The sequence below is a fragment of the Parus major genome, chromosome 3 (assembly GCF_001522545.3).
Source record: "Parus major isolate Abel chromosome 3, Parus_major1.1, whole genome shotgun sequence".
NCBI lineage: Eukaryota > Metazoa > Chordata > Aves > Passeriformes > Paridae > Parus > Parus major.
In genome coordinates, this window is record NC_031770.1 from 109544045 (window position 1) to 109561724 (window position 17680).

General features: G+C 42.5%; 1 protein-coding gene across 1 annotated transcript in view; it reads right to left on the reverse strand.

Annotated features, from left to right (window-relative positions):
• The window catches only part of PKHD1 (PKHD1 ciliary IPT domain containing fibrocystin/polyductin), a 245082-nt gene that overhangs the window by 208662 nt on the left and 18740 nt on the right, over nt 1-17680 (reverse strand). Inside the window, exons 18-29 of the mRNA XM_033512946.1 lie at nt 17420-17513; nt 16745-16887; nt 15952-16082; nt 14990-15174; nt 14364-14502; nt 11605-11759; nt 10903-11087; nt 9822-9944; nt 8157-8262; nt 6990-7268; nt 3641-3771; nt 2952-3087 (exon numbers count right to left, since the gene is read on the reverse strand). Of these exons, the coding sequence (XP_033368837.1) occupies nt 2952-3087; nt 3641-3771; nt 6990-7268; nt 8157-8262; nt 9822-9944; nt 10903-11087; nt 11605-11759; nt 14364-14502; nt 14990-15174; nt 15952-16082; nt 16745-16887; nt 17420-17513 (1807 nt within the window). The remainder of the gene's footprint in view (nt 1-2951; nt 3088-3640; nt 3772-6989; nt 7269-8156; nt 8263-9821; nt 9945-10902; nt 11088-11604; nt 11760-14363; nt 14503-14989; nt 15175-15951; nt 16083-16744; nt 16888-17419; nt 17514-17680) is intronic.

Genomic DNA, 17680 nt, shown 5'->3' on the forward strand with positions numbered 1-17680 from the left:
GGGCAGGCAGGTGTCCAGCCACCTCAGCAGGGCTCCATCACATGGAATGGTGGCTTGGGAAGACAAAACACCATCATTGCCTTGTCTTTGTGAACAGGAACTTTGTAAACTGAACATGAGCAACATGGTCTGGATAATCCCTTGGGCTTGTTGGGATCAGCTGTCCTAGCTGTGTCCCCTCCCAAATCCTTGTCCTGCCCATTCACTGGTGGGGTGAGGAATAGAAAAGTCCTTGACTCTGTGTAAACCCTGCTCAGCAATAACAAAACATCCCTGTGTTATCCACATCCTTTTCAGCATGAACCCAAAACACAGCCCCACACAACTCACTACAAAAAAAATAAATTCCAAGGAAAACCAACTCTGTTCCAAAGCACCTGATTTTCAGTAATCATGACTCTCTCTCCTCTTTAAGCTGCTGTGGTTCAAACTGTGCTCAAATGATAGAGAACACTTTCATTTATCTGTGAACAGCGCAGGAACAGGAAAGGACAAAGTCAAGGGACAAGGGATTTTCATAGCCTGAATTTCTTCTAAAATAGCTTTAAAAAAATAAGATGGTATCCATCAGTCCAAATAAAGGCATTTTCACTGATAGCTCTATCTGTGGTCAGTGAAAAAAGACTTTATGCCATGATTATGCCATGATCCATTCTATTGTCAGACACATGAAGGAGATGTGGCAAATCCCACTGCAAATCCATCTATTTATCTTCAATGACCATGCAAAACACCTAACACTGAGCACAAGGATGTGTTTAGGAGGTGAATCTCATCCTCCTGCCTCCCCTGAAAGGATCAAGGAGGGAGGAAAGAGCTCCTAAGAAGCAGGAGAGCCTGTACAAAGCTTCCCTCAACTACCTGCTCCTCTAAGCAGGTCTTGGAGCTGGTACTTTTCAATTCTGCACTCACAAAGACTCAAAGTTTGAAAGCCTAAGAAGTTGAATATATTAATAACATGAACTCTTTGGACTCTTGGTCAATTGTCAGCTTAATCCCAGATGCCTGGAAGGCATCAGTGTAATTTATTTATTCTTTTTATTATATAGCAGGAAAATTATATTAAAAGAGGAAGCCGTGGAGGTTCTGAATAGAAGATTGAACTCAGCCCCACCACAACTCATGAGACACTGTAACATTAAGGAATTCCTTGCACCTGAGCTGCCCGCGGCTACAAAACCCTCCCCTTGGTGCTGTGGTATCTGAATAATATTCAGATGATAAAGGACGTTTTCTCTTATTTATGCATTCTGGAGCAATAGAAAATGACAAGGGCATTTGGAGAAAAAATGAATAGAAATGCTGGGAGTGCACAAGGAATTTTGGCACTGGCAGTCACCCAACCCTGTAATCCCCACCAAGTCCAACCAAACTTGAGAGCTGCAGGTAGCTTTAAGGTGTTCACTGGAGAGGTTGTAAAGATAGAGAAACAGTCAGATTATTATATTCTTGGTGAAATGGGAGTGGGAAGTAGGTAAGAAAACAGGAATATTTCTGTCTTCCATCTTCCTTCCTCTCACTATCTCAGATACCAAATAAGTGGTTTGCCATGAAGAAATGTGCCAAACTTTCCTAAGAGGCTTGTGTTTATAAGCGGACATCATTCACCATTTATGCTTTCTATTCTCTACACACAACCAAAATCCTGGGTGGAGAAAAGGGAAATGTGGGAAAAAAAAAACAAAAAAAAACCCTAACAACCCTAAATAGAAACTTTTAAAAGACAGGAATGCCAAATGCTCCATGAGATCTAATTAGGGTTTTGTCCCCATGAATTCTGTGAGGTCTATGCTCATATTCTAAAGTAACACATTGCAAGGTCAAAAAGTAAGGAACAGTTTGGCTTGGAAACAGGAACTAGGTGAAAGAAATGTTACTTATCCCCTGCTTTCAGTAACCCAAAATGCACATGATGCTCTTTATGGCCAGCCCCTGGGGATCCTGGAGAAGGGCACTTCCCAGAGCTCATTTCTCCTGTCGTGGATGAATCTGTTACTAAGAAATACAGAATCATGGAATATTCTGAGTTGGAAGGGGCCCACAAGGATCATCAAAGTTCAGCTCCTGACCCTGTACAGGACAGTCCTGAGAATCTCACCCTGTACCTGAGAAAGTTGTACAAACACTACTTGAGCTCTGGTGATACCTTAAGTTTTAGCTTTCATATTTTTTATATTATGTATTGCCTAGCTTTGAGCTTTGTATTTAATGTCAGTGAGCTCTCTTCACAGAGTAGGCAGACAAAACAATTCCTTTTCTAGCTTGATACCAAGGACAATTGTTACAAGTTTTAGGCCAAAAAGCATAAACAATGATGGACTGAAGAGAGAAAACAAGGATGGGACTTCATAACACAAAGCAGTGATTGGACAATTAACCACAGTATGTAGATGGACCAAAACTTATAAAGATTTGAGACCTCGTGACCAGTTGTCCATTTTATGACCATTTTTGGTCCATCTTGGGTGCAGCCCTGGTCAGGATCTTGCCCAAGGTGTATCCTTCAAGGCCTTTCAATAAATCCCTACTTTATTCTTTATTCTGTCTAGCCTCTGTTCTAGGTCAGCCTTCTCAAGGCATCACTGGCAGCCTTGGGGCTGTGATCATTCCCTGAGGAGCTTGCTTGAGGTTTTTTTTGCATGAATGGATGGGATCATTTCAGAGCAGAATTAGAGAAACTGGACACAAAAGCAGGGCTATACTGAACCTGACATCCTGTGGAAGTCATCCATCCCAGCCTTGGGCAAGCAACTCATTACCTCATGTATGTTAGTGAAAAACCAATAAAAAACCAACCAGGATTGACCAGGACTAGCAGGAAATAAAATTTAAAAGGAAACAAAGTAAAAATGTCAGATCAAACTTTATAGACCTAAATTCCCTCTGCCCCACCACCATCAGCACTAACAACACTTCTCCAGAAGATGCCCAATACACATCTGCATTTTCACCTGCTATGCCACTTCTGTTCCTGCTCAGGGATACAAGTGCAGGGTTTAAGGAAGGATCATATTGGAACAAGTTGGTTACTGTTGTTGACTGGTACCCAGAAATCAGTGTCACGTGGACAGCAGCATCTTCTGTCCCCTAAGAAGAGAGAGAAAGAAGATGTCAGGGACAAAAATGAACCAATTTAAAGTTATTTCCTCTATTCCTGCATCTCCCATATTTAAGTCAGGCACATGGCACTGATGAAACTTTCACATACACCAGATTCTACTTAAATATTTATTTTGTTATGTTATTTTAAAGAGTTATGTTATTTTAAAGTTATGTTGATTTTAAAGAGCATCTATGAAGATTTAGAAAACTTAAAACAATCGCAGACTATGCAGATTTGGATTTGCTATACCCATATAAGTATATTAAACTAGTAAATAAAATCCCAGACTAACTATACAGTTTTTAATTTGCAATATTCTTATTAAATTAAGGTGCTTGCTTTTTTCACTGGTTTTCATAAACCTCATTATAATCCATTTTTAATTACGCTGGTCCAGAAGACTCCAGAGTGAGCTGCCCCACAGCCAAGACTTGGCTGAGAAGCTGCTCTTTGCCTTTCCCCTAGTGTAGCCCAAGCCAGGAAAACATAAGAAGGCACATTGGCTTCCGACTGCTCCCCCAAAGTGTGGTTTCTTACCCGAGAAGGAACTTTACATTGAATTCTGGTTGAATTTCTGCCCTCCTCCAAAACTGGGCAAGGCTGGGATCCAAACAACACTGCATTTACCCCTTCCAGATTGGTGCCCCTGAGAGTCACTTTAAGTCCTCCTAAAACAAACAATTATTCCATGTTATTCAATATGTAAGGTATTTTAATATGCAAATAATTCTTTGTTTATAGATGACTACAAAAGGCTAGTAGTATCTCAGTTGAGCTGATGATGGTCTGTTCCAGTTTTGCTGTGCCTGGCTTCCTCTCTTGCACCAGATATACTTCTTGCCTTATTTGAATTATTTGAACTTGAATTATTTGAACTTGAATTATTTGAACTTGAATTATTTGAATTCTCCTCCACAACGCAGGACGACTGGATTTGTTTCTCAGTTTATTTTTTAATGACATACTTATTTAAAACAGCAAGCCCTGGCCTGTGATCTCCCCCTTAGACAGATCCCCAGCCCGAGAACGAAATAAGGAAGGAAGGAAGAAGCACTAAGAATGGAAAATGAGCTTAACGCAGCAGGTGCTCTCACAGTTCAAACAGCTGCCAAGCTCCCTGCTGCCAGAAAAGCCTGTAGCATGTGTCTGGGAAACTTGGGATAGAAAGGGGACTTGGCAGGGCTGGAGACTTGGAGCTGTGAGGGAAGTCACGGAGGGATTCGTTCCGTGGAGCTCAGCTCTCCTGCGTGCCAGACCGAGCCTCTCCAGTCCCATGTGGGATCATGCCCTACACGAGTCAGAATTGTGCTTGATCTTTCTTCAGCATCCAGTTCCAAAGAGCCAAGGTGCTCCTTTGCTTTTCCAAGTGATTAGAAGACTCGGGGATATTTCAAAGAGAAACAGGAAAGAGAACAGGAGTGGGCATTAATGGCGATTCTAAGCTGGAGTTTGTGCTTTGATGCCATTCAGGGAAACTTTAAAATGAAAAGGAAATGGTTGCTTGAAACTTAGGGTTTTTCTCTAGTTCTCAGCACTGCAGAGTTTTAGGATTATGGCTGAACAGACTGCTCAGACAGGCACTAATTAATACAGTGTTTATTTGTATTTATTAGCGTGACTATATTGTAAACCTACTGAGCTTTTATCCCTCTTTTCACATGTGATGCAAGCAATCCTCTACATTAAAGTAATTATATATTAATGACAGATTCCCTTGTAGGCTTCCCTAAAATTACCTATTCCTGCTAATTCTTTAAACCACCAGAATTATAGAAGTTTAGTGAGAATTATAGAAGTTTAGTCTTGATTTCCTGTGGCTGGCAGCAAATCCTGGCCAACAATCAGATACATTAACAGCAAGCTCCTGCTATTCACTGGAACGTGGGAGTATCTTTAGAAAGGCATTCCATGCTTCCAGAGTTAGGTCATGGGGATCTCCCAGCGTGGCACCACTGAGACCAGGGATATTTTGACAAGAGGGAGCTGAAGCAGCAAAGTACAAAGTGCTTTGTCGCCTTCCCGTCCTGTAACATTAAATTTGCAGTCAGAAAGAGCAATAAGTGAAAACTGAAGCCACTTGTTAATGAAAGAGTTGTCAGATAAGGAGCTTCAGATTTAGAGTTCAGAATACTGACTGTTGTGTGAAGACTGGTGCTGTTAAGTTTTGATATCTACATTATATCTATATGCAGTGAAATACTGCCTGTGTGCACTTTACAACGAGATTGAAGAGAGGTATTTGAAATGGGAGAAATTAAAAACACAGATGGAAGCTGTAATTCTTTCCAATTATAAGCGTTTCAGGCACATGTAATGTAAGATAGCATTATACTTGCTTTCTTTTTAATGAATGACAGATCACTGTAATTGGGAGGAGTGAATTTGCCAGCAAAGGAAAGGAGAAGCAAGGCCCAAACGTTAAAATTTGCCATTGCTGGTTTGTTTTTAAGAGTTGTTTGGAGGTGTCTGGGTTTTCTATGAATTAAAAGTGATTCTTAAACTTAGTGTGCCGTAACTCTCCCATTAGGAAAAAATGGTAATAAAAGAGTTAGAATAGTTTTCTTCCCATGTAACAACAACAAAAAAAAAAAAAACAACACACCAGAAAAAGAAAAAAAACAACCCCCCTCTCCCCCAAAACAATGAAAAAGAAAGAAAACAAAAAATCCTCAAAACAAAAAGCACAGAAGAAGTGGCTGTAACTTCTAGCTTAGGTACCCTGTGTTATTCCAAGTCCATCCCATGCTCGTCCATGGAGAGGTTTACAGGCATCATTCCCTTTCTCTGGCTGCTCCAAAGCAGCCAAGCATGGCACAGTCAGATCTCCAAGCCACGTGTCTGACCTGCACTGAGGCCAGGACTGCTCTCAGTGGTGATTGTCACCGTGATCTCAAAAATAAAATGAGATTTACAGAAAAATGACTGGGTAATTTTACTGCCAGAGTAGACCTGGTTCATGCTGGTTCTGCTGCATTCCTTGCTGTTTGAAAACAAAGGATAATCTGAGACTGTCCTACACTGCACAGCTCAAGTGGATCAAGAGTGTTTGCCACTTTTCTCATTGGGTTGAGGAGAATCTTTCCTCTTCAAAAAAAAAAAAAAAATAAAAAAACTCTTTCCAGATCTTATCATCAGGTATGGAATTTATCACCCTATTTCCTGCTCTATTTCAAGGAGAGGAGGTATAATGGGAATGGAAGGAGATTCAGTACAGTTTTAGCTTCTCTAAGTTTCTTAGCTCTGTACTTAAATACAGGTGAGTTTTCCATTTTATTCCTCAGAACGTGAATTTGCTTCAGTGGTGCTGGGATTAACCAGAGTTCAGCCATTTCACAGTTATAGAATCAAAGGATCATTTTGTTTGAAAAAACCCTCTAAGATCAATAAGTCCAGCCAGTAACTCAGCACTTCCAGGCTCACCACTAATTCATGTCCCCAAGTGCCAGGTCTACACAGCTTTCAAACCCCTCTAGGGATGGTGACTCCTCCAATGCCCTGGGCAACCTGTTCCAGTGACTGGCTACCATTCCAGTGAAGAAATTTTCCCTAATACCCACTCTAATTAGGCCAGATTAAATCAAATACTACAAAGCCACGTGTCAAATGGATATGGGAGGATGAGTATGAAACAATAATGATTTGCTGAAATGAAGGTATGTGCACTTGAAAATATAATTCCCAAAAAAACTACTCGGGAAACAAAGAGCTAAAGAGAGTCTGTCAGGCTTTTGGTCATTTTTAACTGTGGTTGGGGCACACACTGTGTCCAACCATAAAATTTCTTTGTCATCAGGTGAAAATCTTGGTAGTGAAAGTACAGCAGAACCAAAACATGCCATGGCAAGGAAGAAGCAGGAAGCAGCTCCCTTGGAGGGTTCTCACCTACCAATCTCTGAGGTCGAAGGAGGTTCAACAGCTCCCAGCGTTGGCTGGACTGTGAGGAAGATCCCTTGTCCTGTGGTGGCACTGAGAGCAAAGCCATGGGGTGTCACCAGCAGCGTCACCGGGTGGATCCCGACCGGCAGCCTCGGCACCTGGCAAACCACTTGGCTCTGGTTCCCAGCCGTGACGTGGCAGCTCCTCTTGCTCACCTCCACCCGCAGGGCCAGCAGCTCCTCACCAAAGCCAGCTCCCCTGAGAACCACGGTGGCCTGGGACCCTTCACCTGAAGGAATATGATTATCAAGGTGACTCACGAATTTTGGCCTAGCTATGCCCAGAATTTAATTTCAGCCAACAGTTAAAAGTTTTTACCAGCTCCAACAGGACATCCTGAAAACTACACCACTGGTGATATCTAATGCTTCCACTTAACAGCAATTCCTGCTGGGCCCTGTCCAGCTGTTACATTTCTCCTTAAATTTTTATTAAAAACAGCCCAGAGCTGTTTTTTGCTTTAGGAATCAAACCTGACATTGTTTCTCTCTCCTTTATGACTCTACCACAGAATCACAGAGTAGTTAAGGTTGGAAAAGACCTCTGAGATCCCCTCTGTGTTCACCACTAAACCAGGTCTCCAAATGCCACATCCACAAGCCTTCTGAACCCTTCCAGAGATGGTGACTCCACCACTGCCCTGAGCAGCCTGTTCCAGAGCCTGACAATGACAATTTCAATGAGGAAATTTTTCCTAATAACTATTCTAAACTTCTCCTGATGCACCTTAAGGCTGTTCCTATCATCTGATTTCTTCATCCATGGAAGAAGAGGCCAAGCCCCACCTGGCTGCACCCTCCTCCTATCCCTCTTCCCATCAGGGAGTTGTGGAGAGTGAGAAGGTCACCCTGAACCTCATTTTCTCCAGGCTGAGCCTCCCTAGTTGTCCTCCCCAGACCTGTGCTCCAGACCCTTCCAGCTCCTCTGCCCTTCTCAGGACAAACTTGTACACTCAGCATGTCTGCAACTGGGGCTGATCAGAAGTGACCCATAAAAGTGCAGCTCCCATAAAATCAAACATTTACAAAAGGATACACACACACATGAAATCACCAGCACCTGGCAAGTCTTTTTCACAGAATTTTTGCCGTTGTGTTCAGACACCAGGCCCCGTTACCTGATGAATACTGCACATCTCTGACTATGGGTGTCAGTTCCCGGCTGAACTGGAAAGAACACAAGCCAGAACAGTTTGCAGGGACATCATTCACCGTCACCACCACCTGGAGACAGACCAGAACAGGACATTAAAGCTGGTAAGGGAGCAGAGGTGTTTTCTAGAGCCACAATTGACTGATGGATGTTGCTATCCACCCTGAGCTACTGAGAGCACTCAGTGCTAGAACAGGGAACTGAGAGCTCTTCACCCTGCTGCAGTCCCACTGCAAATTTAACTGCAAATTTAAATAGCAAATTGCTATTAAATGGCTATTAATGGGCTCATCCAAGGCATAGCAGAGCACAGATTTGGACGATGCATCTCCCAGCCCATCTCCCACCATCCTGGGACCACACCTCCTCAAACTCCTGTTCTTCCAGTCACCCATTGAAGACTTATTGCCTTGCCTCAGTTCTTCCCACTTTGCTTTGGGAATAAATTTACTATGTTTAAAGTGCCCTGAAAGACTAATTAAAATGAAACCTACAATGTGTCTTCTCAACATGCAGCCCTCAATTTTATTTTTTATCTCTTGTTGTTCATGCTGAAGGAAAAAATAAAAAGGGTGTGACCTTGATTATCTAAAAGAGATCTTAAGAAATATCCCTTCTGAGATACTGATATTTCTGAAGAGTCAGCTGGAAAAGGATAGGGCATAAAAAAGCCCCTCTTTATCTCTCTCTGGGTGTTAAGGGTGTTCCAGAAGAGTACACCAATGCCTGCAAAAAGAAAAACATCTGTCCCAAGTAAATGCAAGGAGCACAGAGTTGCTTGGACAGAGACTCAATAATTAGAGGGACATTTTTACACTGCCAGAATAAAACTTCAGAAACTACCAGGAAATCTGTTTGCTGCTGCTGGTCTTGTTTCACTTGGGCTATTTGAGGGTTTGTGCAGCAAGGATGGAAAAGGTGTCACAGGTGGCTAAATCACTGGAAGAAGAGCAACCTCATGGCTGGGAACCAGGCTCATGGAAAAAGCAGGATGCCTTGGCCCCAGATGTTGCACAGCTGGGCTTGGAGCACATCCAGCATCACCCTGTTATGGCCACAGTGCCTGTGAGTCTGCTGGAAACAAAGCCAGCAATAGACACCTTTCTGCAACATCTGAGAGCAGAGCTGGAAACAAGTTTGTCCACCCAGCAGACTGGAATGATTCTCCCTTCAGCCTGAAGCTCTCCTGTCTCTCTCTTCTCTCTTAGGGAATTGAGATCCAGAGAGGTTCAGCACTTGCCTAACTCACAGATGAGTATCCCAGCCACCAACTCATTTATTTTGCCCATCAGTGTGACAAAGTGTTGCAGATGAATTGTGTAATTCACAGTTTGGTGTCCAGCACCTCAGGACCCACCAAGGGTGGGGGTTCAGAGATTTTCATCCCTTGGCCACTGCTTCCAAAAAAAAAGGTATAGTTTTCCATCACCCATGATCACCATTCCTCCCATTTCTTGGAGCAAGGTCCTGTTCCACATATCAGGCAGCAGAATATGAGAAATTTATGGCATGGAACATCAGATTCCTGAAAGGATTTATTGGCAGAACAAAGTAGCCAAATACCTGTGAGACTTCTGCAGCTACACAAGTCTGCTGAATCACTGAAAAGTGTGAGAGCACATCAACTCACCTGTGTTTGGTTGTGGGGGGTGGCAAGCATGTCCCCAAATATTGGTCCAATAAACACACCCCCATCGTAAACCACACGGGTAGAGACAGTTGGCTTCAGGCCAGTGAGGTTTTCATCAGAGACCTGGCAAAGATGAAAGAATTTAATTTTCTCATCCTTTTCTGCCCTGTGATTTTGAATTAAAACAGAATCAAGCAAATAACTTCTGGAAACTTCTCACACTTCTCCCACGAATCATATCTCCACCTCTAAATCTTCATTACTCGAGGTTTCACAATACCTCCCTCTTCCCACCTTCACCTTGCAGGCAAGGAGAGGACAAAGAAATTCAGGAGTCAGGTTTGTAAATAAACTTCTAATACCCAATAATATAACTTGGATTTAGGCATGGAAAGATCTTCTCAAAGCCATGAATTTGGGTGAAACAAGGGCCTGTGCAGGAGCTGAAGATGCAGCTCAAGCTTTTTTCACCCTCCAAGCCAACATCTCGAGCACTGGAATTTGTTGAAAATTACATCACGCTTTCAGGAGCTGAATATCCAAAGAAATAGCGTTTCCTCTTGAGGTAGGAAGCATCTCAGTCTAAGTCCTTACTCAAAATGACCCTTCTGCTTGAAACAAAACTAACATGACAATCTTGAGAAGGGAGAGTGCAACGTGAACCTTCACCTGGACTTAGGAGAACCAGATATGAAACCAGGCAAAACACTGCTCAGAAAAACACCTTCTTGGCAATTAAGTGATGCCACAAATCTGTGACGAGCTTCAGTCACTGTACTGAACATCAATATAGATAAAATTAATTAAATTTTCATTTCAGTATACCAGCCCCTTTGCTGTGCAGAAAACACACTCAAGTTTCCTGGTTTTGAACCACAGACCTGATATATTTTCTTGTTCTACAACTGGATTTTTTTAAATCATTTAATCTGGAATTTGCTTAAGGTGTTGGTCCAAATAGGAAGATTGCCTAAATTTCCACAGTGTCTTCATAAAAACAACCCTTGTGAGAGTGAATCAGCCAAGACCAAAGACATCAAATGGGGCCTAAAGTGGGGATTAGTAAAAGAAATTACTGTACACTGATAACATTGGGCAAGTCCCCAGCTGTTTTTTTCCAAGTCAGTGTCCAGGTGCTTTCATAGCACGAGCTGGATTCTCTGGTGACGGTGAAGTCACTGGTGTTGAAGAAGGGAGCTGTAAAATGATCCACGTTGTCCTGCAAAAGCCTGCGGAGCCGGTGGGCAGAGGTGTGCACTGAAACTCCTGCAAAAGACATTAAGGAGCAGTGGTTATCTCCATTTCTAGGAGAGCACATCTGCCTGCTCCTAGGAAAGGAAGGGGTTTCATTATTAGTGCAAGGCTGTCATGGTTCAAACCTCTGCAGCTGCCAAAATAGTGAAATTTATTGGACCCTAAACACCAAGAAATTACAGAATTATAGAATAGAATCATAGAAGGATTTGAGCTGGAAAGGACCTTCAGAGGTCATATAATCCCAGCAGATCAGATTATTTAAAGCCCTATCCAACCTGACCTCAAATGTTTCCAGAGATGAGGCATCCACCACCTCTCTGGGCAACCTCTGCCACTGTTTCTCCAACCTCATCCTAAAAAAATTTCTTCCTTATGTCTAATCTGAAGATCATCCTCTCTTTTTAATAACAACCAGCCTGGCCTTGTGCACACCCAGGGATAGGGCAGCCAAAACTTCTCTGGCAATTAATTCTTCCCTTGGCTTCCTGCTCAGGAAATCCAGGCCCTGACCTGCATCTTCCCTTACCTGGTATCGCTGTGTTGGCCAAGTGGATGCAGAAGGTTCCTCCAAGAGGTGGGGATGACTTCTGCAGCCTCTGGATGGTGAGGCCAACCCTCACATCCTCCGTGGAAACATTCAGGTGTCCGTATTCCTCAGAGCCCTCCCCGAGCACTGCACCTCTGTGGGACAGAGAGGGGGTCACAGGAGGGCACCAGCAGTGGGTACACCCACATCACCAACAGCTGAGGACACCTATGGGAACTTTTGGGGTCAGAAGCACAGGAAATCTGCCCTTGTCTGTGGTGCCTGGCTCTGACACCCAAGAGAGCACTGAGTTTAGCATAACACCATGGAGACAGCTTTTAAAGTTAATTAGAGAAACTGGGAATGTGAGTGTGTAGGCTAGATAGAGTTTTCTTAAGTCACTGGGTGAGAAAGTTAGAGTTTAGGGTTTAAGCTATATTAGAGAATAAAGAGACAACATGGAGGATTTAGGGAGTTGTCCCTTTCTCCTCCTTCCATCTTCATCTTCTTCTCTAAGGGTTTTCGGGTAATAATGAGTGGTTGAATAAAGAAATCCACAGTGCAGCACACAGGTGTCGGGTCACAGGGTCAGTAAAAGAAATAACTTACTTGGCATTTGATTATTGGACAAATAGACATATAAAAGACCTTGAAGAGATTGCCATTTTGCACCTCTCTTAGTGTATGTAGCTCCTTGTACTCTGTAAATATGTAATATAGATAAGGAAGGAATAAACATCCAAGCCCAAACACGAGAAAACCACCTCTCTCTCATCAATCTCAGTCCTGGAGAAAAGAACCCAGCCACCAATGTCACACCCCAACAGGAACAACACTCCTGAAGGATTTAAGGGCAAGATTCCCAGAGCTCAAACCAAACTGGATATTCCCAACTTCTAACTTCTTATCACCCTCTACAACTCCCTGAAAGGTGGCTGTGGTCAGGTGGGGCCGGTCTCTTTCTCCAGGCAGCAGCTGACAGAATCAGAGGACACAGTCTTAAGCTGTGCCAAGGGATATTTAGGCTGGATATTAGGAAAATATCACCTTTACACAAAGGGTGATAAAGTATTGGGATAGTTTGCCTGGGGAGGTGGAGGAGTCACCATCCCTGGATGTGTTTAGAAAAAGACTGAATGTGGCACTCGGTGCCATGGTCTAGGTGAGGTGTTAGGGCTGAGCTGGACTTGATGATCTTAAAGGTATCTTCCAACCTAGACATTCTGTGATTCTGTGAATTATGCAGGCAATGCACAGAGCAGAAAATTATGGGAAATGACCTTTTAAAGTATATGATAGAAGAATAATTTATATACCATCAAGCACCAGGGAGTGCTACCAGTACTTGTGTTTCTAAAGAACCAGCACAGCCGAGACAGCATCTAGCACAGCAAAGCAAAAATATTTCCTGCTTCACACTGTAATCTCCTCAAGCTCATGAAAATCTCAAATTCCCTGAATAACAGTGAGATTTCATATTGTACAATCATTTAGGTTGGAAAAGACCCCTAAGATCAAGCCCAATTTTTAACCCAGAATTACCAGGTCCATCATTAAACCATGCCCCCAGACACCACATCTGTACTGGGGTAATTCAAGTTCACCCAAAATCCAATTTCTAGAAGTCAAAATGCTTTTCTCCTTTGCCACTAAAACTCCCGTGTTTCAAAGGAAAAGGAGCTTTCTGTGGTACAACGATGCCACCCTGTGTTAAGTGTCTGGATAACAAGTGGCTTCTGCAAAGAAAATTTCCAAAAAAACAAAACCAAAAGGACCACTGAGTCCTTTTTACAGCTGGTACAAGATTTCAGCCAATATTCCTGTTCTGATAAGAGTAGGAGTCATGTTGGATTAAATCAGAGCCTGTATTCAGCAGAGAGATACAGACAGGTTTATTTTGAAGATGTCCAAAGACAGTGCTCAGCCCACCCATTTTTGAAGTTTGTGCTGATTCCTGCTTTTCTCTGATACCTTCCTCTGTGAGATGGAGAAGCCCACCTGTGCCACACACCATTTTTATCCTGGTGAGAGGTGCTGTGATCAAACTGTGTCTTAATCCTTTTATTTTTATTAGCTAAACACGTGAAGCTTCCTAAATCTTCATCTCCTTGGCATTTTCCTCAGCTCCGTAATGATTCTCACAGCATTTTTTTCCAAATTTATTTGAAAAATACAGCCATCAGTGTCATTTGCAGCATTCCAATGTCAGTCTTCAGGCTCCACAGAGGAGTAAAATTTTCCCTCTTCCTATTAGCTACACCTCTGGTTACGCATCTCAACCACCACAAACCCCCCTGCATTCTCATTCCTGCCCTTACCCTTGGTGGTTTATGTTAAAATACCACATTTGACTGATCTGGATACAATCCAACTTTTACAGGACTTATTTTTCTAACCTTTAACATTGCAGCCTCTGATCTAGTCATAGCCCATGTCTCCGATTCCTCTGTCATTGTTGGGAGGAACAGAAACCTCATCTCAGCACACAAGGACACCCAAGGTGGACTCCCAGTGCCTCATGTGGGAATTGGTGTCATTAATTTTGGAGACACCTCTGGATGATCTTCACCCACTGTTCCAGAAGGGCTTAGATTTCCTTCCCATCCCACCACGGATATCTCACACCACAAGTGATCTCAAACCTCTTGAGCCCCTCTGGTTTTCAGCAGCTGAACGCAGCTGACAAGCTGCTCCAGATACACCAGGGGAGCTGCACGAGGTGTGCCAGGGAATTGAGATGAGCCACTCGCTGTCCCTACCTCAGAGAGAGAAGGGGCAGGCTGGCACCACAGCCAGAGACCCTCCAGGACACGTTGTAGGTGGGAGGAGACCCCAGCACAGACACGGCTTCAATTGTCCTCCCCCCTGGCCGGGGGGGTTTGGGGTCTCTCTGAGAAACTGAAAGAGAAAACACAAACATTCATTAGAGCAAGGAGAGCCCAGGGTATTGTCATTTCACAGCTGGAAACACCTGCTTGGGTGTTGGGGTTTTTTTTGTTTAAAGTTGTATTTCATAGAATCATTAAGGTTGGAAAAGGTCTCTAAGTTCAGAGAGTCCAACTGTTCTGCAGCTCTGCCCAGTCCACCACCAACCCATGTACACAAATCCCACATCTACATATCTTTGAACCTTTCCAGGGATGGTGATTTCATCATGGTCTGTGCCATTTGTACAACCACATTTTCAAATAAACCAAAAATATTGATATTTGGGAAATTCCTTCTCGACTGCTGTCACAAAAAAATAAATATAAGTTCAAGAAAAAAATACGGTTTTGTGCCTGTTGTGAAACTTCCCTTTGAAAAAAGTTTCATCCAGCTTTATTGCTATAGATTTAAAAGAATATCCTGGGGGGGAAAAAAAGCCCAAGAGATTTGCCTTTACCTATCACATCTCTGTCAGCAATGATGAGCTCATCAAGATAAAATGATCCAGGTGTTTCTTTTTGCAGCACAGGGCTCTGCAAGCCTATCTGATGCACAAATACTGGGGAATTGGCTGGGAGGTCCTGGAGGAACACAGAGAGATTCACACACCTCTTCCAGAGGTTGCTGCAGGTAAATGTCCAGCTGGAAGACACCAAGGTTGGGACAATAAACAAATCTGAGGTGATTGTGAAGATTCCAGGTGGTATCAGGTGCTGTTTTTGTTACTGCTGGTATTTAGCACAAGCTCAATGGTTTGTGATTACTCACCATGCCCTTTTGGCTTGCTCAGAGTGGGAAATGAGGATTTAGATCTCTGCTTACATTTTCCCCTCTGAACCACTAGAGTGGGATATGGGAATGACTACACTTACTTTATTTTTGGCAAAATACCACAGCAGCATCAGTGACCCCAATGGGGGTCAACCCAGAATTCAACCCCTCAGTTCTCTTCAGGTTCTTCAGACACTCCTGATTATTTTTTTTTTAAGTCTGCCTGCTCTAAGCTTTATGTCTGATACCAAAAGTTTTCTACTCATGGAATTTTAAGTGAATAAAGAAAATTAAAGGCTACACCAGTTTTCAAAGGGTGGAGTAAAAAAACAAGCAATTCTCTCTATTACTGCAGAAAATCAACTGGGAAACAAATTTCCCAGTTTATGTTCTCAAAAATCTTCAAGTATACCTGTGTGTCACTGAGGTAAAATAGTGCACATAACAAGAAATGTAGAAATTTACTGATTAAATCCTCCAAAAAGCATGAAAACACATTCCAGCAATGCTTCTGTAGGGACAGAGCTTTTGTCAGATTACTCCAACTAACAAATTATTCCTATATAAATAAGAACTTCCCTCAGTTTTCCCACTGCACCTTCCTGCTATGCAGAATGTAATCTCTGATAACTGTAATTGTCTGGATACCTTTTAGAGTCAGTTTCATTGAAGTCCCATTGGCAGGTGAGGTTTCTCCTCACTGGACATGAGGAGACATTGGTGTAGGACACTGAGAGATGAAGGAAATTGCTCATGTGGCCTTTATGTGCAAAACACACCTGCAAAAGTGGGGGAAAGATTTTCACAAATCAAAACACAGCTAATTTATATATGATGTAAGGTAAAGGGAGATATTCTACTTCAGTTCTGGTTTAACACTGGGTTCTTCAGCCTGGAGAATAAGAGACTGTGGGGAAACCTTTAGTCCTCTTCCAGTGCCTAAAGGGGCTCTTCCAAGAGAGCTGGAGAGGGAATAAGAGCTGTAGGAGAAAGTTTTAGCACCCAGGTGTGCCACACCACGGCACCAAACTGACCCCTGGGGCTTCCCTGAAGTTTTGGGTTTATTCCTGTCAAAAGCATAAAATGAGAACAAAAGTGAGCAATAATGGACTGCCAAACAATAAAGGGTTTTTTTGTTTTGTCAAGAAATGGTTGTCCTTGTCCCTTCCACCCTTCTCTGACATCATCCCAGTCTTTCCTTTCCCACAGCAAGGGTTGTTTCCCCAGGAACAGTTAACAGCCAGGTGTGTTAAACACAATCTACATCTCAGAGATCCAAAACCACTCTCAAACCAAATAAAAGATGCTCTGCCCTGTGCTAAGACACAATGCTTGGTAGATTTGGGGGAATTATCAGCTGACCAGATGACTTTATGTTGTTTATTAAGCTCTGAGCATTCAGTGCCCAGTGCAAGCTGCTCTGTTAAGAGCAGCCACTCACATGTGTGTATTTAGTAAGGTCATATCTTGGTAGCATTGATGGGGAAGTCTTCACCAGCTGGCTTGGTCTGTGGATGCTGAACCTCCCACAGAAAGGCTCTGTTCCACTGACAACGTGTCCTGTGGTGGTGATGTCCTTCATATCTGATAGATTAAAAAAAATAGATAAAAATAAATAAAAAATAATAAAGAGGAAATGAGAGGTTTCAAAGTGATTCAGAAGACACCAATACAGTAAATATTTATGAAAATACAAGTGGGTATCCAGATATTGTCAATACTCTAAGAATTCTCCTGGCAGAGTTCAAGAAGTCTTCATACAACACTCTCAGGCACAGATTCCTGGGGTTGCCCTGTACAGGTCCAGGATTTGGATTTGATGATCCTTGTGGGTCCCTTCCAACTCTGACTGTTCTATCACTATTTATCATTTTGATCATGTTGTTATTATATTGATTTTTTTATACTGATTGTTGTTATTATATTGATCATGTTGTTTCGAATGCATGCATACAAGAAATAGATAATAAAAATGAATATGTACATATGAATATGTACACTTACACCCATTAAAAGTTTAAATTTACTACCAGTAAAAGTTTAAAGAACATTTATGTCATAAAAGAAGATCAATTCTCACAATAAATACTGCTTATTTGCCACAGAAGGTCCCTACCTTCTTTCTCAAAACCACAGTGAAAAAGGATTTTAGCAGAAGTTGGCTCAATTTCACATCCTACTGAAAGGAGTTCTTCTATTGCTGCTTGCACCTTTAAAAGAAATTAAGAAAGTGAAAAGAAGGCTGTTACAATCATTTCAGCAGAGACTCCAGCACACACATCATCACTTCATTTTTCATCAGCAAGGGATCTGTGGCACAGCAGCTCTGAACAAGCAGGCAGCCAAATATTAAAAGAATTAAAATGGTAAATAATAA